At 40.7% G+C, this 17,073-nt stretch overlaps 1 protein-coding gene across 9 annotated transcripts in view; it reads left to right on the top strand.

The window, feature by feature from the left end:
* The window catches only part of STX17 (syntaxin 17), a 26,252-nt gene extending 9,949 nt beyond the window's left edge, over positions 1-16,303 (top strand). For 4 of the 9 annotated variants that reach the window (XM_015855100.3, XM_015855095.3, XM_085539826.1 and 1 more), the window contains 6 exons: positions 535-600; positions 6,817-7,036; positions 11,476-11,594; positions 11,679-11,774; positions 12,909-12,995; positions 13,687-16,303. In XM_015855100.3, coding sequence (XP_015710586.2) covers positions 535-600; positions 6,817-7,036; positions 11,476-11,594; positions 11,679-11,774; positions 12,909-12,995; positions 13,687-13,926 — 828 coding nt within the window. In that variant the 3' untranslated portion in view covers positions 13,927-16,303. The remainder of the gene's footprint in view (positions 1-534; positions 601-6,816; positions 7,037-11,475; positions 11,595-11,678; positions 11,775-12,908; positions 12,996-13,686) is intronic. The other 5 variants (XM_085539827.1, XM_015855102.3, XM_085539828.1 and 2 more) reach the window with 2 other exon arrangements.
* The last annotated feature ends 770 nt before the right edge of the window (positions 16,304-17,073 follow it).

Below are 17,073 nucleotides of genomic sequence, written 5' to 3' on the forward strand. Positions count from 1 at the left end.
ACTATGTGGATTGCTTCCCATTAAAACACCAGTGGAGCTTTGGTGCCAGATTTGCCTTGGTGATCATTGTAACAGTGTAACTACATAGTAAAAAGGGAAAGTGTAAATGTTAACAGTAGTGTTGTGTAATGAGGGTTATTCTCTTTGTAAATAATACCAGATACCTTGTTGTTCTATGTGACCAGTCCCCACCCCCTCTGTTCCTTTTTCCTTGTTCTTCCTTTCCTTTTACTGACCACCAACTGATTTATGCCACAGCAGTGTCGGGATACTGCTGTATTTCATTGCTGTTATGAACCAGTGCCAAAACCGGGATTATCTGCAATTCAATGAAAATACGTTCTGCAAAATTATCCACAAAATACACTGCCTTTTAATTCTCTCATTTTGTAGCAGAAATGCCTATGATTCAGCTCTTTTTAACTATCAGTTTGGGAAAATTAAAGTGGTTATTTACCAAGGTTTCCATTTTCTTCTTAGTCGCTTGGGAGGGGAAAAACAGGAATTATATGGAGTATTTTTTCTTTCTTTTAGTATCAAAGATGCAAACTCTGGGACAGGTTGCATGAAGAGCACATTAATGCAGGACGAACAGTTCAGGTAAGAATATGAAAATCATACTGATGTTCATGGAAATAAATTACATATATAATACCTGATGCCTTAGGGGGCAGGTCCTTGCAGAGAAGTATATTTGACAGGGGGGGTTGCCTGAAATATGATATTGTGTTGCTTTCTTTAAAAGGTTTGGGATTTCCTCATTTAGTCCTATGAGGCAAATCCCATCCGAAATGTTTTGGTGTGTGGGATACATGTCAGTGGGAATGTTCACAGTTCTTGAACAAATAATTTCTAGTCATCTTTTCAAGTTCTTATATTGAATTGTTTTGTGTAAATTTACGGTGAGTTTTTTTGATATTGTGTATTAATTATGAAGTAGTTTCAGATCAGACACAGAAGATCTGTGCTACTAGTTTGATGTGCAAATCTATTATTATATGCATTGTATTCTCAAAGGATGAAGCACCAGACCCATTTGTCTGCATGGCATCATCTCAGTGACTTCATGCATAGTCAACCATAACTATTTGCAAAATCAGTCCTGTTCAGGTGTTTGCCTGTGTCTTTGCTCTAATCTACATTCACAGCTGAAGGGTAAGAGAGGCTTGTCTTGGGGCGTTTCATGATCAGTGTCATTTGTCTACCATGACAAAACTATCAAAAATTACAGAAACAGCAGTCATGTTGAGGATGTTTTTAAACACATGAAGTCTCCTAGTAATAAAATATCATACTTGTCTTCAGAAATATTTATGTTTGGCTTGGGCTTAAAGCCTGCGATTTTCACTTTCAGTCAGAATAAATTTTCTTCCTTTTTATTTAGTGCTCATTGCTTATAGATCAGGATGCAAGTTCTGCATTGAGCCGATCACATTCTGATACCCAAAGGGCCAAATAAGGATCTAGATCTGCAAGAAGCGTAGACTAGCTCTCTATTTTAATTAAATAGTTAGTAGTCTGGAGTAGTTGATAATAAATTATATGACATGTAGAATGTGTTTGCTGTAAGCTGTTTAAATGTTTACCAATGGACTTGTGATCTGTTTGTTTGCGAAGAAATCAGATTAATTATTGTGATACCAAATGTTCTCCGCAGCACACACTTTGCTCTCAAAATTAGATGTTGTAAAAATACATTAGGAATCCCTAAGTCAATATTGACCCAAGGCATCCGCCACAGGTTTTAGACAAATATATGCACAGCCACTCTACATTTAATCCATGTGCACATAATTAGCCATTTTTCTGAATTTTCAGTTTACCCAGAATAATTACTTCTGTTTTAAGTTTGACGATGGTCAAAATTCTAATAGAAGCATAGATGAGCATAAGTTTATACCTCTTCTTTCTGGTGACTGAATGCCACAGGAAAAACTTCTAAAAAGGAAAGTGAGGAAATGGAAAATCTGTGTGTGGGGCGTGAAGACACCCTGAGAAAACAACTCTTATATACGTAATTGTTTGTGGTATCAATGAAGGGTTGTGTAAAATCAGCTCACTGTTGCAGCCTGTTGCTATCTGTAGGGTGCATATAGCCCTAATTGAGAGTCTGTTTGACCTATACCAGGAAATTTTTACCATATATCCTATGTAACGTTACTTTGAATGAAGTCAGAGAAAGTAAGTGATGACGAGAGTACATTTACACAGCTAAGCTACTGTAATACTTCCTTAAAAATGTTATTTGTGTTTGAGAGAGGTTTGGATGGTAGCTTTCTTTAGAGGCGCTATTTGGTTCTTAAACAACAGTGTGCAGAGTGGAAGGAGTGTTGAGTAACGCACAGAAGACAGGAGATAAAAAGGGACTGATTCACTGGAAGTGGCAGATTGCATGGCTTCTGTGTACTATTTCAGCATAAATCGTTTGAAGTAGTTGGAAGTAGCGTATGACATTACACGTAATGATAATAAAGAAGAAAAACAGAATAAGGATGGAAGAGACTGAATGTAATACTGACTTGATCACAATGATTCAGTTAGTTGGTGGCACTGGGAGCTGTGTAGGCTGATGGAGGAAGTGTAAGTAAAATGCTGGAGTTTCTGTTTGCTCTGGGGTATCAGTATTGTCAAGGATTGGTGTCTGAAGCAGATGCTTCCATGAAGAATGTTAAAGTAGCTTCTGTTGCCTTAGATAGATCTTCAAATTTTTCTAGAACCAGTGGAGATACGTCATGTTGTGTGGAAAAGACCGAAGTCTTAATATAAAATGATCCTGAAACTCGAGTTCTATCTTTTTCAAGGGCTTTGGCCTCCTCACACTCTGTTGACATTCATGTAAGGTGAAGCCATGCTGCAGACATGGTGTTTATCCTTGTGTCAGGGCCTCTTCTTGGGTCAACACTGAAGCACTGTGATGTACCTAATGCTCTTTGTAACTACGTCTTTCCATTGTGCTGTTATTTGCCCTTGGCCCAGGCTCAGTTCCATGACATGGCAGTGCAGGTCACCATGTGTTTGCCTGCAGTTTCATGGGAGTTCCATTGTTTCCTTCTTTCTTCCTTTTTCTTTTATTTTTTTTTATTTTTCTTTTTCTTTTTTTGGATGAAGTCACTTGCACTCAAGAGACTGGTGTAGCTAGTACAATGTTTCTGGTAGTGTTCCTGGGTGTAACATATTCAAGTATGAGCTGGTGGTGGGAAATGGCTTTGAGGGAGGGAAGGGTTAGGCTGGATGTCAGGGGGAGTTCTTTACTATGAGGGTGGTGAGGTGCTGGCCCAGGCTGCCCAGAGGGGTCATGGATGCTCCATCCCTGGAGGTGTCACTTTGTGTCCCTACCTCAGTTCTATACCCATTTGTGAATGGTGAACCTTATCCCAGTAAAGTCCTCTGACTCCTAGGGGTGAAAGCATTAAGTAATAGCCATTTAATATTATTCCTGCTGTATAACAGTGTAAAGTTGTGGGAGTCTTGGGGATTCTGTTGGAGAGAACAGGATTAGAATGTACAACGATGCTGAGATCAGTGTGATTTTGGATAGGGACAAAGACAGTCCTTAGGCAGGAAACACTGACAGTGTAAATCCAGCATGTGAAGCTCTGCAGATAGTAGTTCTGTAGATTAGAACAGTGACAATGACCAAAAATAAAGCCAAATAACATCATGAGATATATAAGCCAGAGAGCAGACAGTGCACAATATCATACAGACTCTTTGGCCAGCATTAGTAGGATCCCAGGACTTCTCCAGTTTGGACACCACTCTTTTATAGAGGGTATGGGCACATTACATAGTATTCAGGGAGAGCAATGAAAATGATCAGAAACTGAGAAAATGGAACTTACTTGTAAAGGCAGAAAAATTAGTATTTCTTTGTTTGAGAAGTGTCTGACAGTGGCATGTTATCCACCTGCAGACTTGAAAGACTGCTGCACAGAGGGCAGGGCGTGCTTTCCTCTGCATTTCTGTTAGACATGAGAAAGGAACTGTGGCAATTAGGATAATGAAATCCTACTGTAGTATATCAAGAAGGCTGTAGCTCTTCTTGAAGAAGTCTTTTTGAAACCAAGTTAGATAAGCTCACCCTGGTGAGCTCCTGAGATGCTTCTCTTCACAGCGGGGCATAGGGCCCTTGCTAGGCTGATTTCATTTAGCTTGTTTAATTGACAATAAATTGAATGAGAGTCATTTCCAAATCCACAGACCAAGGGGTACTAAAACTGCATTTCACCAAATATGCAAATACCGTGATTTGATTCCTCTTTCTTCTTTCTCGCAAATATTTGTCTTTGATCAGCAGTATGATAATGTGCAGTGAAACTAAGGATTAGACTGAGCCATGCTTTGGGGTTTCTATCTCTTGAAGGTTCTGTTGAAGATTTTGAACTCTAGCACCTTTGGTCATTGTACAGTGACTGGGTCCCTACTACAAGGAGGATGTGGACCTGACACAGTGGGTCCAGAGGAAGGCTGGAGCACCTCTCCTAGGAAGACAGGCTGAGGGGGGTTCACAGAATCACAGAATGACCCGGGTTGGAAGGGACCTCAAGGATCATGTAGTTCCAACCCCCCTGCCTGGCAGGGCCACCAAACATACACATTTACTAGATCAGGTTGCCCAGGGCCCCGTCCAACCTGGTCTTGAACACCTCCAAGGACGGGGCATCCACAACCTCCCTGGGCAGCCTGTTCCAGGGCCTAACCACTCTCCTAGTGAAGAACTTCCCCCTAACATCCAACCTAAATCTTCCTTCTTTTAAATTAAAACCATTTCCCCATGTCCTGCTCGGGTTGGACTTGTTCAGCCTGTAGAGGGCTCTGAGGAGTTCTCACTGAGGCCTTTGAATATACAGTTCTCATGGGAGAAAGATTAAGAGGAATGTATATGGAAAATTATTGCACCACATTTCCAATTTAACTTGATATCTTGCAAAATTATTTGTGTCCATCTCCCTATTTATTCTGTTGTTAATTGCTGTTTTTACCTGGGGTTAACCTTAAATAACATAGCCTAAATTGACTGGTAATGGTATTAATTTAAGCATACGATAGAATATTCTTGTATTAATTTGATTTTTATGAATCAATAGTTCTTTGGTTGGCTAATGTGTCCCATATGGCATTACTTGAATTTGTTGTAGAATTATTTTCCTTCTCTAATTATAATTCTATAATTTTTTTCAAGCGCATTAAAAATGTTAGTTCTGCTGGTTTGTATAAATAAGTTCCAATTACTTCCTGCTTTTTCAGGTACACAAGATTGCTTTCCTAGGGCATTATTATTACCTGAACCTGGTTTCTGTTACTGGAAAAAAAAAACAAACCCTTTATTTTCCTAGCCACTCCCTGTTGTTTCTCCATTCTTTTGTTGTGCTATGAGAAAAATATTTAAAACAGTTGGTAAATAGCAGAATGGATAATATAAATCAGTATATCTCCTTAAAATGTAATGCAGTGAATATAGATTTTATTGAAGTCTTATTAAAAAAACAAAATCAAAAAAACAGTGGCCTAAAACAACGAGTAGTATAATTTGGGCTATCAATTTCTTTTGTTCATGTTTGAGAGAAAGAGAAGTTGTATGCATTTCCAGATTTTAAATGCCCTAGACTAAAATTTATATTACAGGAGATAGAATCATAGAATCACCAAGGTTGGAAAAGACCTACAAGATCATCCAGTCCAATCGTTCACCTATTACCAATAGCTCCCACTAAACCATGTCCCTCAACACAACATCCAGGTGTTCCTTGAATAACCCCAGGGTCGGTGACTCTGCCACCTCCCTGGGCAATGCCTGCATATAGGTTATTCTTGCTAGTTGTAAGTGGTTCCTATCCACTTTAAACCCTTGTAATTAAAGAGATATGTCTTAATAATCCTTCTTCTTCGTCCATAAATATGTCCTTACAAAATAAAAATTGTAGTTTGGGGAAAAATGAGGATCACAAACTGTTGCATCCTGAAGTGCGTTAAATCTAAGAAGCAGTCACTTTATTTAGATAGCATCTTGACTTTATGCAACTTGTGTATATATTTTGGCAAGAGGACTGTGACACCAGTCACAGACACTGGAATTATTTCAATAATTGCAAAGTGAATTAGGTGAATTGTGAGCCCACAACACAAGAAGGACATGGAGCTGTTGGAGCAGGTCCAGAGGAGGGCTATGAAGATAATGAGGGGGCTGGAGCATATCCCATACAAGGACAGGCTGTGAGAGCTGGGGCTCTTCGATCTGGAGAAGAGAAAGCACTGGAAGTATCTTAAAGCAGCCTTCCAGTAACTGAAGGTGCCTACAGGAAAGCTGGGGAGGGACTTTTTATAAGGGCAGGTAGCAACAGGACAAGGGGAAATGGTTTAAACTGGAAGAGGGTAGATTTAGAACAGATATCAGGGGGAAGAAGCTTTAAGTTGAGGCTTGTGAAGCGAGGGCTGCTTTGCAGAGTTTTATGGGGTGACTTTTCTGCAGGAGCAGTACAAAAAGACCAGGGAATGGCTCTTGGTCATAAAACAGCAGAATCTAGGAGAGCCAGGAGAGGTTTGAGGTGGTTTTAGTGTGTGACTGGAGGCAACGGCTGTAACAGCATTAGGAGGGGTCTTTGGTAAGTGAAACAAAAGCATTGCAACAGTGCAGGCTGGAAAGAAGAATGGACCTAGAGGAGAGCTGGCCAAGAACAAAAAGGTTCTTTTAAACTAGGGACTTTCAGGGGTTTTATTTCTTAGTTTATTAGTTTATTCGCTTAGGAAATGTAATTGATCAAAATGATAATTGCTTCCTAACCACAGAAGGTGTTAAATATGTTAAAACTGTTACAGCAACTTCGAGCCAATATGAGAGAGATGGAAAAACTTTGTTTGCGAGTCCGACAGGAAGACATCCCAGTTCTGCAACGAATGATAAACCCAGTGAAAGATGAAGCTTCATCTGCCATAAAACACTTCCTGCAGCTCCATTCTGAATCTGCAGAAGAACTTAAAAGGCAACTAGAAGGACGGGAGGATGCTTCCTTAACGAGATCTGCAACCATAGGAGGAGGTATCAACATTTCATTTCTGTATCTATTGTATCTATACTGTTGTGTCAATTCAGCACTTTGGACCAAATATAGATGGAAAATAAACTAAAGAGATTTCAGTTGAATACCAGTTGTTAATTCAGAAGTGGATTTCCTTTCCCTGTGCCACACTTTACTTATTACCCATTAATGAGTTTTGATAAGTAGTTAAGTATCTTAAGTAATGGAGTAGGCTTGGCCTTCCATGAAAAAAAAACACCTCTTCCTTTAGCATTTCATCTTGGTAACAGACAAAAAGCAGAAACTATTATAAATCTGTTTAAGATGTTGCCTCTATTTTCCTTCCTTTCTGCACAAAATGGATTCTCATTCTCTTGTACCATTCTGCCTCCAGGGCAAATACTTAGTCTGCTGTGGCACTCGCCAGTATTCTCTGCTATTAATCTGTGAGAAAATTGATTAAATCAGTTATATCCTTCTACATAACAATAATGAGATTTATTACTTCAGTAGCAGCATTGTTTAAAATTGTTTGGCAAGTTCGTGCCAAACAATGGTGTGGTTTCAGTCCATGACATTGTAGAGGAACCTGCCCTCACATTTTATTTCATGACCCTTCTTGCTGCCCTATAAAGAACAGCAGGGACTGTTCCAAGCGTAATTAGCAAGGAAGAAAGTCTAACAGAGGAAAAAGTTGATTGGGAAAAACGGGCTTTCAGGAACGTAGCAATATTGCAAAGTGTTACAAAAACCAAGTTGTATCAAATCTGCAATTCATGTTTTCTTACCAGACTGGTAAAAGTGATTTAATTGGCTTCTGACTTATGATTCTTGATTATTTTCAACACCTTCAGCATCTGTTAACATTCAGATGTTTCTGAGCTGATTGTTTAGGAGTTAATCCTAATGTTGTTGTGGATGTCAAAGCCTGGCTATTTGCTGCATCCTCCCTCCTCTCCAAATAAAAGAAGATAACTGAGTCTGTTCCCTTGCAGTCCTTTGGGATGCTCTTAATGCTCTCTACAGAGAGAAAAATATGTTTGTGTTTTCCGAGGTTGTTTCTTAAACAACTTGGAGCGACTTTCATCAGACACTTCAGGTTTTGAATACATCTAAATATTCTGAACCGGTTTTCTTTATCCTTTTGTTTGTTTGTTTGTTTTGTTTTCCTTCTTGTTAAAATTAATTGCATCAGGTGTCAGATTAGAGCTGTTTTTCTATGGAAGGACTGACTTCATCTGGCTCTGGATCGTCCTGTCCTTTTCTTCCTTCACCTGGCAATGCACATACTTATATTCCTCTGTCTTTCTCTGATGGAAACTTTCTTGCTACCAGTTAATGAGCTTTTCTTCATTCCTTTCACTATTTGGAGTTTCTTTCCTATAGGTTCTATTAACCAGTTTGCTGAATTTGTTGATGCTTCTTTTTTGGGGCACTCGCTGCCTTTGGTCTGAGATTCAGGATAGGCAACTCTGGTATTCGTCCATATTAGCCATTGCTTTCAAGCTCTTTACGACCTCTTCCATCTTACAATCACAATAAAATTTAAAACACCTTTTTTTCTTGGTAACTTTCTGCAGTTGTCCTCAGTACATTCGGTTATCTTATTGGAAGGGCCATTTGCTTTTCTAACAGTTACATGGATAGCGAGTGAGAACTACAGTGTAATTTCAGAGATGAGGACTGCTTTTTAATCTGAAATGCCTTTAAATTATGGTGGAGACCGAGCAGAACCACACCTTAAAAAGACAAGAAATTGATCACAGAGATTGAGATGAGAAGATTGAAAATCAATCATTACTGGAATGACACACTCCTATATGTCAGCTCAGGAATGCAGAAATAGTTCATTTAAAGTGAAACATACAGTAAGGCAGACAACTAAATTTAATTATATAGGGGTGGGTTTTTGTTATGGTTTGCCTGACTGCTGTGAAAGCAGCTCTGTTGAATTGTTAGCACGGATGCAATGTATTGCCTGTTCTTTTGTGCTTAGAGGCTGCAGTCCTGAAAGGAAATCTTGGCTGCTGATCTTAATCAAAGGAGCTTCAGTGTGCCTGTTCTCTATAGCATGTTGCTTCCCATCTGGTAGAGAAGTAAGGAGTTTACAAATTCAAATTGCCCATTTGGAAGGCATGTCAGTGAAATGATGTGGCTCCTTCACCTGAGCTCAGATCCAATAGAACTGAAATTTAATTGCATTTTAAACAAATATTAACAAAAGGTGAGACTCTACTCTAGAAATTACTAAAATCTTTTAAGCAGAAGATTGGATATTGCAGAACATTAGATTTTTATCTTGAATGTAATGAGGTACGGAGCTGCTCTGTGAGTTCTGCAGAGGTATTTTGTATTACTGCATTCCTGTGGAAATGCTGTAAGTGGTGGAGTCATTTCCATTCTCAGTTCTGTTACAATTGGTTAGCCTTGATAGAACAGAAAATAGTGAATATAAGTTTCTTACTTGTAATTTTCAACCCAAATGTGACTTTGCCTTTTTTTTTTTTTTCCTAATTGTTCTAATTCTTTAACTTACGTTTTGGAATCGAGGGGAGAATTTTATTGAGAACTTTTAATGTCACTAATTTTTAGCTATTAGCAAATAATAACGGCGTAAAGTGGCTGAAAATTTAAGTTCTCTTGATTTTGTGCTGTTCAAATCTTCAGAGCCAGAATCTGGACTTGTTGATCCTTTTGGGTGCCATCCAACATGGGATGTCCCTTGCTTCTGATTACTCTGATGTTACAGATCAAAAATATATTTTGGAAGAGTAGGTGATGATAGTAGAAGTTGAGGTGCCTTCCTTGTCTGGAGTTTGAAAGGAAAAGGGATAGAAGTAATTAAAAAACAGGCCTGAAATAAAACTCAGCCCACCGTTTGTTGCAGTGCTTCTCTGTGTGCTTAGGAATTATGGCTGAGTATCTGCTTCATTTATGTTAGAATCGTATTGATCTGAGAGAAGTAAGATTTGGTGCTTGCTGTTTTTTGAGATGCTGGGATAAAAATGTTGAAAAACGGACGCGTTATAAAAATGTATTGTTTTTATTTTATCTTAAATTAACTCCATGTATTAGCATGCTTTATTACTCATTTTTTATTGAGAAAGGTTATTTTTATTCATTTTTCATTGTTCGTATCAGTTGCAGTAACAGTTATATAATGTTATCGTACCTTGGCACATTCATTGCTTCTACGAAAGAACTTAATGTAATATTTATGCTACAGTATTGTTAGAAATACCTCTCCATTCTTCCTCACGTTAAGCTTTCCACTCTCCTAAGGAATAAACACCAGTGTCCTACTAAAGCAGCCATCCTGCAGAAATCATGGCTGTCTAAATTAGCGTGATCTTTGCACTGTGTTGAGGCACATATACATTCTCCAGCCTTCTTTTCATACTCCCAATCTATTGCTTAATCCTTACAACAGCAAGCCAAGCTTGCTGCTATTCTTAACTAGCACTGAATTAGTTGCCCGTAGTTAGGCACTTGTCCATTGCAGCCGTAATGGCTCAAGATGGGGCTTTTGGCTGGAGAAGGTGTATGCATGCACCTGTTAATTGTATCTGCTTTTCACCATGACACCTGGATGTCTCTCCTTCCACATTTTTTCCTCAGTAATTTGTCCTACTGTCTTTAATACTCAGCAAAGATGATTTAGAAAGGAAGATGCTTGAGAATATCTCCCTTACCTTGCTGAGCTTCAAACATTTGCCATCATCCAAGTACCATCACCAGTACCAAGTACCATTCACTGGAACAGGCTGCCCAGGGAGGTGGTGGAGTCTCCTTCTCTGGAGATATTCAAGACCCGCCTGGACGCCTACCTGTGTGACGTGGTGTAGGGAGCCTGCTTTGGCAGGGACTCGATGATCTCTAGAGGTCCCTTCCAACCCCTACAATTCTGTGATTCTGTGACCAGTGGGACAGAGCACTATGTGTTTGGCAACATGGTACTTGGTGTTCATTGCTTTTACTACAGAATTTTTCTCTAGCTACTCCTGGGCACGAACAGCTAAAAGCCAGACTGCGGTAGCACAATAATCATAAAAGAACTGACCAGCTCTGGAAGTGCAGTGTTTAGGTATCATGTGTAAATGAAGGTTTTGTCCCAAGCTCCTTTTTCTTCTGCAGAATTATAAGGCTCAGCTAATAGGAAATTAATGGACTGGCCCTGACTTCAACCGTGCAAGTTTCTCATCATGCTCAGAACTGATGGTGAAAGTGCAGTTAGAAATGAGCCTGTTTCTTTGGCAATAACTTCCTTCTGGGAAATTGTGTAGTGCTGTGAATAGGACTTGTGCCTGTGTGGTAGTTCTTGGGGCTGTTCCTAGCCTTGAATTACTTAAAACATCCATCTAATTCATGAGAAACATCAAGAGTGAGAAATCTTGCACATCACCTGCAATCTGATCCAGTGTGTTCATTTATAAACACAGTATTTTTTTCTTTCATTCAGAAACTTCATACAACACAGAAGCGAAGGATGGCTCTCAAAGTTTAATCCAGATTTGCTCTCCCCTTCCTGAGATACCTCAGAATGAAAATGCAGCTGAGTCCTGGGAAACATTAGAAGAGGTACGCTGGGATGCCCTTACTTCTCCTGTTGCTATCTTGCTTTTAACAACAAGTTACAGAATAACTTTATTTTTTGTTTTGTAGGACTTAATTCAGCTTAGCCAGTTGGTGACCGAGTTCTCTGTGTTAGTCAATGTAAGTATTAATCGCATTCCGTATTGGAAGCTTTCAGAAATGAGGGTGAGTGGGGATAGCACCCGGCTGGGGAAACAAGGAGAGCAGTACTCCTGTCTATAATCTGCGTGCAGACTGAGCTTGTTGTCACTTGATAACAGCAACAGAGTAGCACATTCACATTAATGGACTTTATTAAGTCTGCTGTTAAATAAATTAAGTTTATGAAATGATAGACCCTGTTGGGAACTTCAGGAGAGCATCCCCCTTTGAATGGAGGCAGTGCATTTCCCCACAGTTAGCCAAGATGCCCGTGTAAAAGTCCTGACTTTGCCACATGGCACCTATGGTAAATACACCCCTAGTTTCAGTTGATTTGTACATTTGATACTTTCCAAAGTCATAGGTGATGGATTTAAACCCACCATTCTCAACTGCCACAAAGGTTATTTAATCTGATCCCCTTGCTGTTGGGCTGCTTGGGATAGATGAGAGAGCTTCTGTTCTTCCTGCAGAATCTGTGCTGCTTCTTTGAAATCAGGGAACAGTAAGAGATAAAGCAGTAGCAGGTATATTGCAGCAGTCACTGTCATATTTGTAAAGCAAAGTCAGTATCAAAGAATGGCCCAGGTTGGAAGGGACATCGAGGATCATGAATCTCCAACCTCCCTGCCCCAGGCAGGGCCGCCAGCCTCTACATTTAATACTAGTCCAGGCTAGTCAGTGTTTTATAATATCCTAATTAGGTACTTCTATTTAGATTTCTTGGCACAGCTTTGTATGTTGGAGTTGGTACCGATAAATGCTTTTTATAGGCATTTTTTTGAGCACGAAGCTCAGCAGGAAACACAAATGCTACTTTGGATTGTTTTTCCCTTTGACGTGCAAGCTCATCTATTCACAGAGAAGATTTAGAAATCATATGTTATGGGTTGTTTTCTCTAACAGTAGCAACACATTGTGTAATATTCCCACCATATTATTATTTGACAGTTAAGCTCGGGTTTTTTTTTAAGTAAGTTTGTAATTTCAGCACAGTTTATCAGATCCTATTAATGAACCGCCATTAAGGCTGCATGGCTGCAGTGTGTGGCAGATGAAAGCAGCTGTGGGGCCCTGATTACAGGCATTAAAATGGTGTGTATTGGCTCACCGCTGCTTCCCAGCAGGTTCCCTCACTCATAATTCCTTTGCATCTAGTCTCAGCAGGAGAAGATTGACAGGATTGAAGACCATGTCAACAGTGCTGCTGCGAATACAGAAGAGGGAACCAAAAACCTGGCGAAGGTAGGGATCTGCTCCTGCTGCTGGATCAATGGTACTCTGCTTCCCAGCAACCTCTGTATTAACCCCATTGATCCGCCGTCTTTAATGCTGAGGGAGCCAGCAATTAAGGAAATAAGGAAGAAATGACCCACAGGTAGCAGGGGGGAAAAAATCAATCTCTCTTGTAATTTTCTGTCGCACCCAGGCTACTAGAAAACACTTTTTTTTTGCTTCAAATCACGTTCTGTGATACTCTGATGCTACTTCGGTGTACCTGCAAAGATGTGAGCATTCAGCCATTGGCTCACAGGAGTCAGATGAGCATGAAACAACACAGGGATGGGGGCGTGCAGCTCCAATGGATGCCAGTGAGAGCTGCTCAGAAGCCACAAACCTGGATTCAGGCACGCTGCTGGAAAGTCGGAGCATTGTCTCTCACTTGATTTAGTGATGGAGACAAAGTCATAAGTAGTATATATAGTCGGCAAGTAGCATGTAGAAGATCTGTCTCCAAGCTGCATACATTGAGAGAGAGAGCTCAGTTTTTAATTATTTGGGGTACGTACATGTGGGTAGTAAGAGCATCTTTTTTCCTAATACTAATTTGTCAAGTGTATTTATTGCTGAGCACATTGCCAAGAGCAATGAGAGGAAGAACACACCTTGCAACAGGAAGGTGTTCTAACCCTTTTTCCGTTTTTTCTCCTTCTAGGCTGCGAAATACAAGCTGGCAGCTCTGCCCGTGGCAGGTGCAGTCATTGGAGGAGTGGTAGGAGGTCCTATTGGTCTCCTTGCGGGCTTCAAAGTGGCAGGAATTGCAGCTGCACTTGGTGGTGGGATTTTGGGTTTCACAGGTGGAAAACTGATACAAAAGAAAAAACAGAAACAGATCGAGCAGGTCTCTTGCAGCTGTCCACAGCTTTCTTGTCAAAGTGCCAAAAAATCCAGCTGAAGTTACGAGGAGGAACAGAAGTACAGTAGCTGTGCTAATGACAGACTTGCAGCCTCCTGCTTTAGATCTGAGGCTGAGGTGTGAATTCTGCAGCAGTACGGTTACGTGGGAAGGGTGAAACGGTAACGTCAGAACTTTGGGGCTTTCTCTTTTCAGACGTGATAAGCGACTTCAATCTTTTAACTCTGACAACTATAGGGTAACTTTTAATTATAAAACTCTTATTAGAGAGATGTGAACAGCTGATGGGTGACAGGTGCTTCAAGCCAAATTTGCACAAAATGCCTTTTAGATCAAGAGATTTAGAAAATGAGTGCTTTCTCATGAACACCCTCCCCAGAAGATGGACCTTGTATTATATTATTATCGTAATAATTGTATGTTATTCTAAATTCCTGTCCACCAGACACAGGAAAATAAGCTTCCATCTATCCTATATGTTCAGGGCACTTTAAAATATCCCCTCTTTTATCTGCATTCCCAAACTCCTCCTGTGGATACCACCGGGACAGAAGCACTGTTTGCCATAGAGTAAGGTTAAAACATTGGGTGAGTATTATAGAGAAACATAAATGCATCCAGCATCTGTCTGCATCAGCCAGCTCAGATCAGCACCTTTTATTTATTTTCTGTACCTTCCCAGCTATTCAAAGCGTAGTTAAGATTTAAACAGCCTAAGAAGCAGCACTGGGGGAGAAAGTCATTTTCCATGGCACTTCAGCTCCTTGGCTTGTCTCAAGAACCGTGCTCAGAACGAAGCACCAACCTCCAGCACTCTGAGCCAGGAACCTCAGCTGCCTTTAGCAGTGCTCAGGGCCAGCTGCTGCCCTCACTTCTCCTGCCGTGGCACCAGCAATGCTGTGGCAGGAGAGCTGTGCTGGAGGTGTGCTCCCTCCATGGCCTTTATCCAAGGATGGGTATCTTTTATACCAAGGGTGGATGGAGAAGCAGCAAGGCCCGGTGACAAATCTGTGCAGCGAGGCAGCTGTTGTGCTGGCTGCTTTACAGTATGTGGTCCACCCTTGCTCAGGTCAGCACCTGTACAGCGCTCAGCTCTTGAGACTTGTGCTCTATTCCCCATGTACGGCTGCCTCTTGGCCTTTTCAATGGAGATTTTGGGGCGTGTTGTTAGGGCTTTCTCTAGCTTTTTACAGCAATATTCTGCCTCCCTGATGTCACTGCTTCAGAAGCCATTTGTTTAAGTTACCTCTGCTGTTGTACACCAGAGTGCTCGTGCTTTTATTTTCGCATCATCTGTTACACATATAGTCCTACCTCCATCTTTTGAGAATGGAGTGTTCCCTAGCAGGGAATGCTGGATACAGAAGCTAAGTGTACAGAGAGCTCCCTTTTGTTAACCATGGGAAGAACCATCTGCTAATGGCAGGTGATAGGTTTTTGTGCCTAGAAACACTGTAAGCAACTGTTAATTACAGCACAAGCATCTTTTCCTGAATGGTTCTTCCACACTACTTTTACAGTGTGACTGGAATTGCTGTCAGCCAGAGCAGCACATCTAATTTAAGCAGGGCTGAGGCTCAGGGAAGCAACAAGGATAAGAACAGTTCTCACCAGTGATCATGAACATCGCCAACACTGCGTGTGCTGAAACCACAGTGCCTACATCTGTAAAATCAGTAGGAGCAGGAAACGCCGCCCAAGTAATTCAGCATGTTTCCTCCTGTCATGCAAAAAACCCTTTTGTTTAAACACATCTACTTTAGGTGTAAATATATTTAATGAGTTTGTAACAACTTCAGGTGAAAGCTGTTAATTCCAGTGACTGGTGATAATTTCTGCACTTAAAGAAACCAAGGAAGAAGTGCTTAAGTGGAAACTGTGGTTGGTTTCAAATAGCCGGATCTGCTTTCCCGCTGTCTGCTTTTGAACCCCATACACTTCAATGGCAGCAGCCACATCAGACACTGTAGGACCTCCTTGCTCCTCCTAAGGCCGGGACAGTCCACATCCACCAAAATGAACTGCCAGGGTCAGCTTCCCCACGCTTTAAAAGGCATCTCACACAAGGACTGTTCTCCTTCCCTGCAGCTTTAAGGAAGCAATTTCAAACCACTGTGCACACGCTAAGTGTGGGGGGCTGCTCTTTAAGCTTTGATTTTTATTTTTTTAAATAGATTAGGTATTTACATGAGCAAAAAAATACGGGCACCTGAGTAAGCACACTACATTGGAATCAGTAGGCACGTTGGTCAGAAGATAGGTAAGCTATATACATAATGCTTCCAGACCAAACCAAAAAGTTTGTGCCCATCTGTACAGAACTGATTTTGAATGTCAGCTTTTATTTCCTTTTTGACATCAAGAAGGTCAAAATCCTTCAATAATTGTTATTAAAGTTATTATTATTAACATTAAAGAATCCTGTACTGAGTTACTAAACTACGCGCTTCTTCCACTGTAAAATAATGACATTGACTGAAATCAACACAAGTTCCCAAAGCACTGCAGGCATTTAAGAACTGGCGCAGATCTGGTACTTCAAACCAACTCCTTGAATTCAATGTGAATTTGGAACATCTTCGTTCAGTGTGGGGATAACACTTCTCTTGGCTGACAGCTTCCCAGGAGAGCCGAGCACCCAGAGGTTCAGACCAATGATGTAGAAGATCAGAGTTTATCAGAGTTTAAACACCTTACTTGCTCTACTTAGGTAAAGTCTTGGTATCTTAAGATACTTCAGAAGCTCAGCTGCTGCTGGCCATTGTGTTAGGTATAACTGGACTTCTGCTATTCAACACTGCTTGCAAATAGAAAAGAATAATCACATCAGAGTTGGTACATCTACGTATGTCCATGATCACCAAGAACACAGGAGAATCAGACCCTACTCCAACAAATATGCGATGACGTGACTTCAGCGCGCATCTATTGACTAACAGGCAACTTGTTCCAAGAGTCCTTGCTTAGAAAAGCAAACATGGAGTAAGAGAGGGGCTGAGCGTGGGGTGGTATATCTGATTTCCACAGGGAAAGCCATTGGATCACTGGATGTAGGATGAGGCTTTCTCTCGCTCCAGCAAGAGTAACTCAAATGTCACCCACAAAATGTTGTGAGATCAGCCCCTGTGGGCACCACGCAGGAATTCCAGCCTTAAAAACTACCCTGTTGACAGCTTTGGATTCAAG

The sequence above is a fragment of the Coturnix japonica genome, chromosome 2 (assembly GCF_054131305.1).
Source record: "Coturnix japonica strain WE chromosome 2, WE-NBRP24, whole genome shotgun sequence".
In the NCBI taxonomy this organism is placed as follows: domain Eukaryota; kingdom Metazoa; phylum Chordata; class Aves; order Galliformes; family Phasianidae; genus Coturnix; species Coturnix japonica.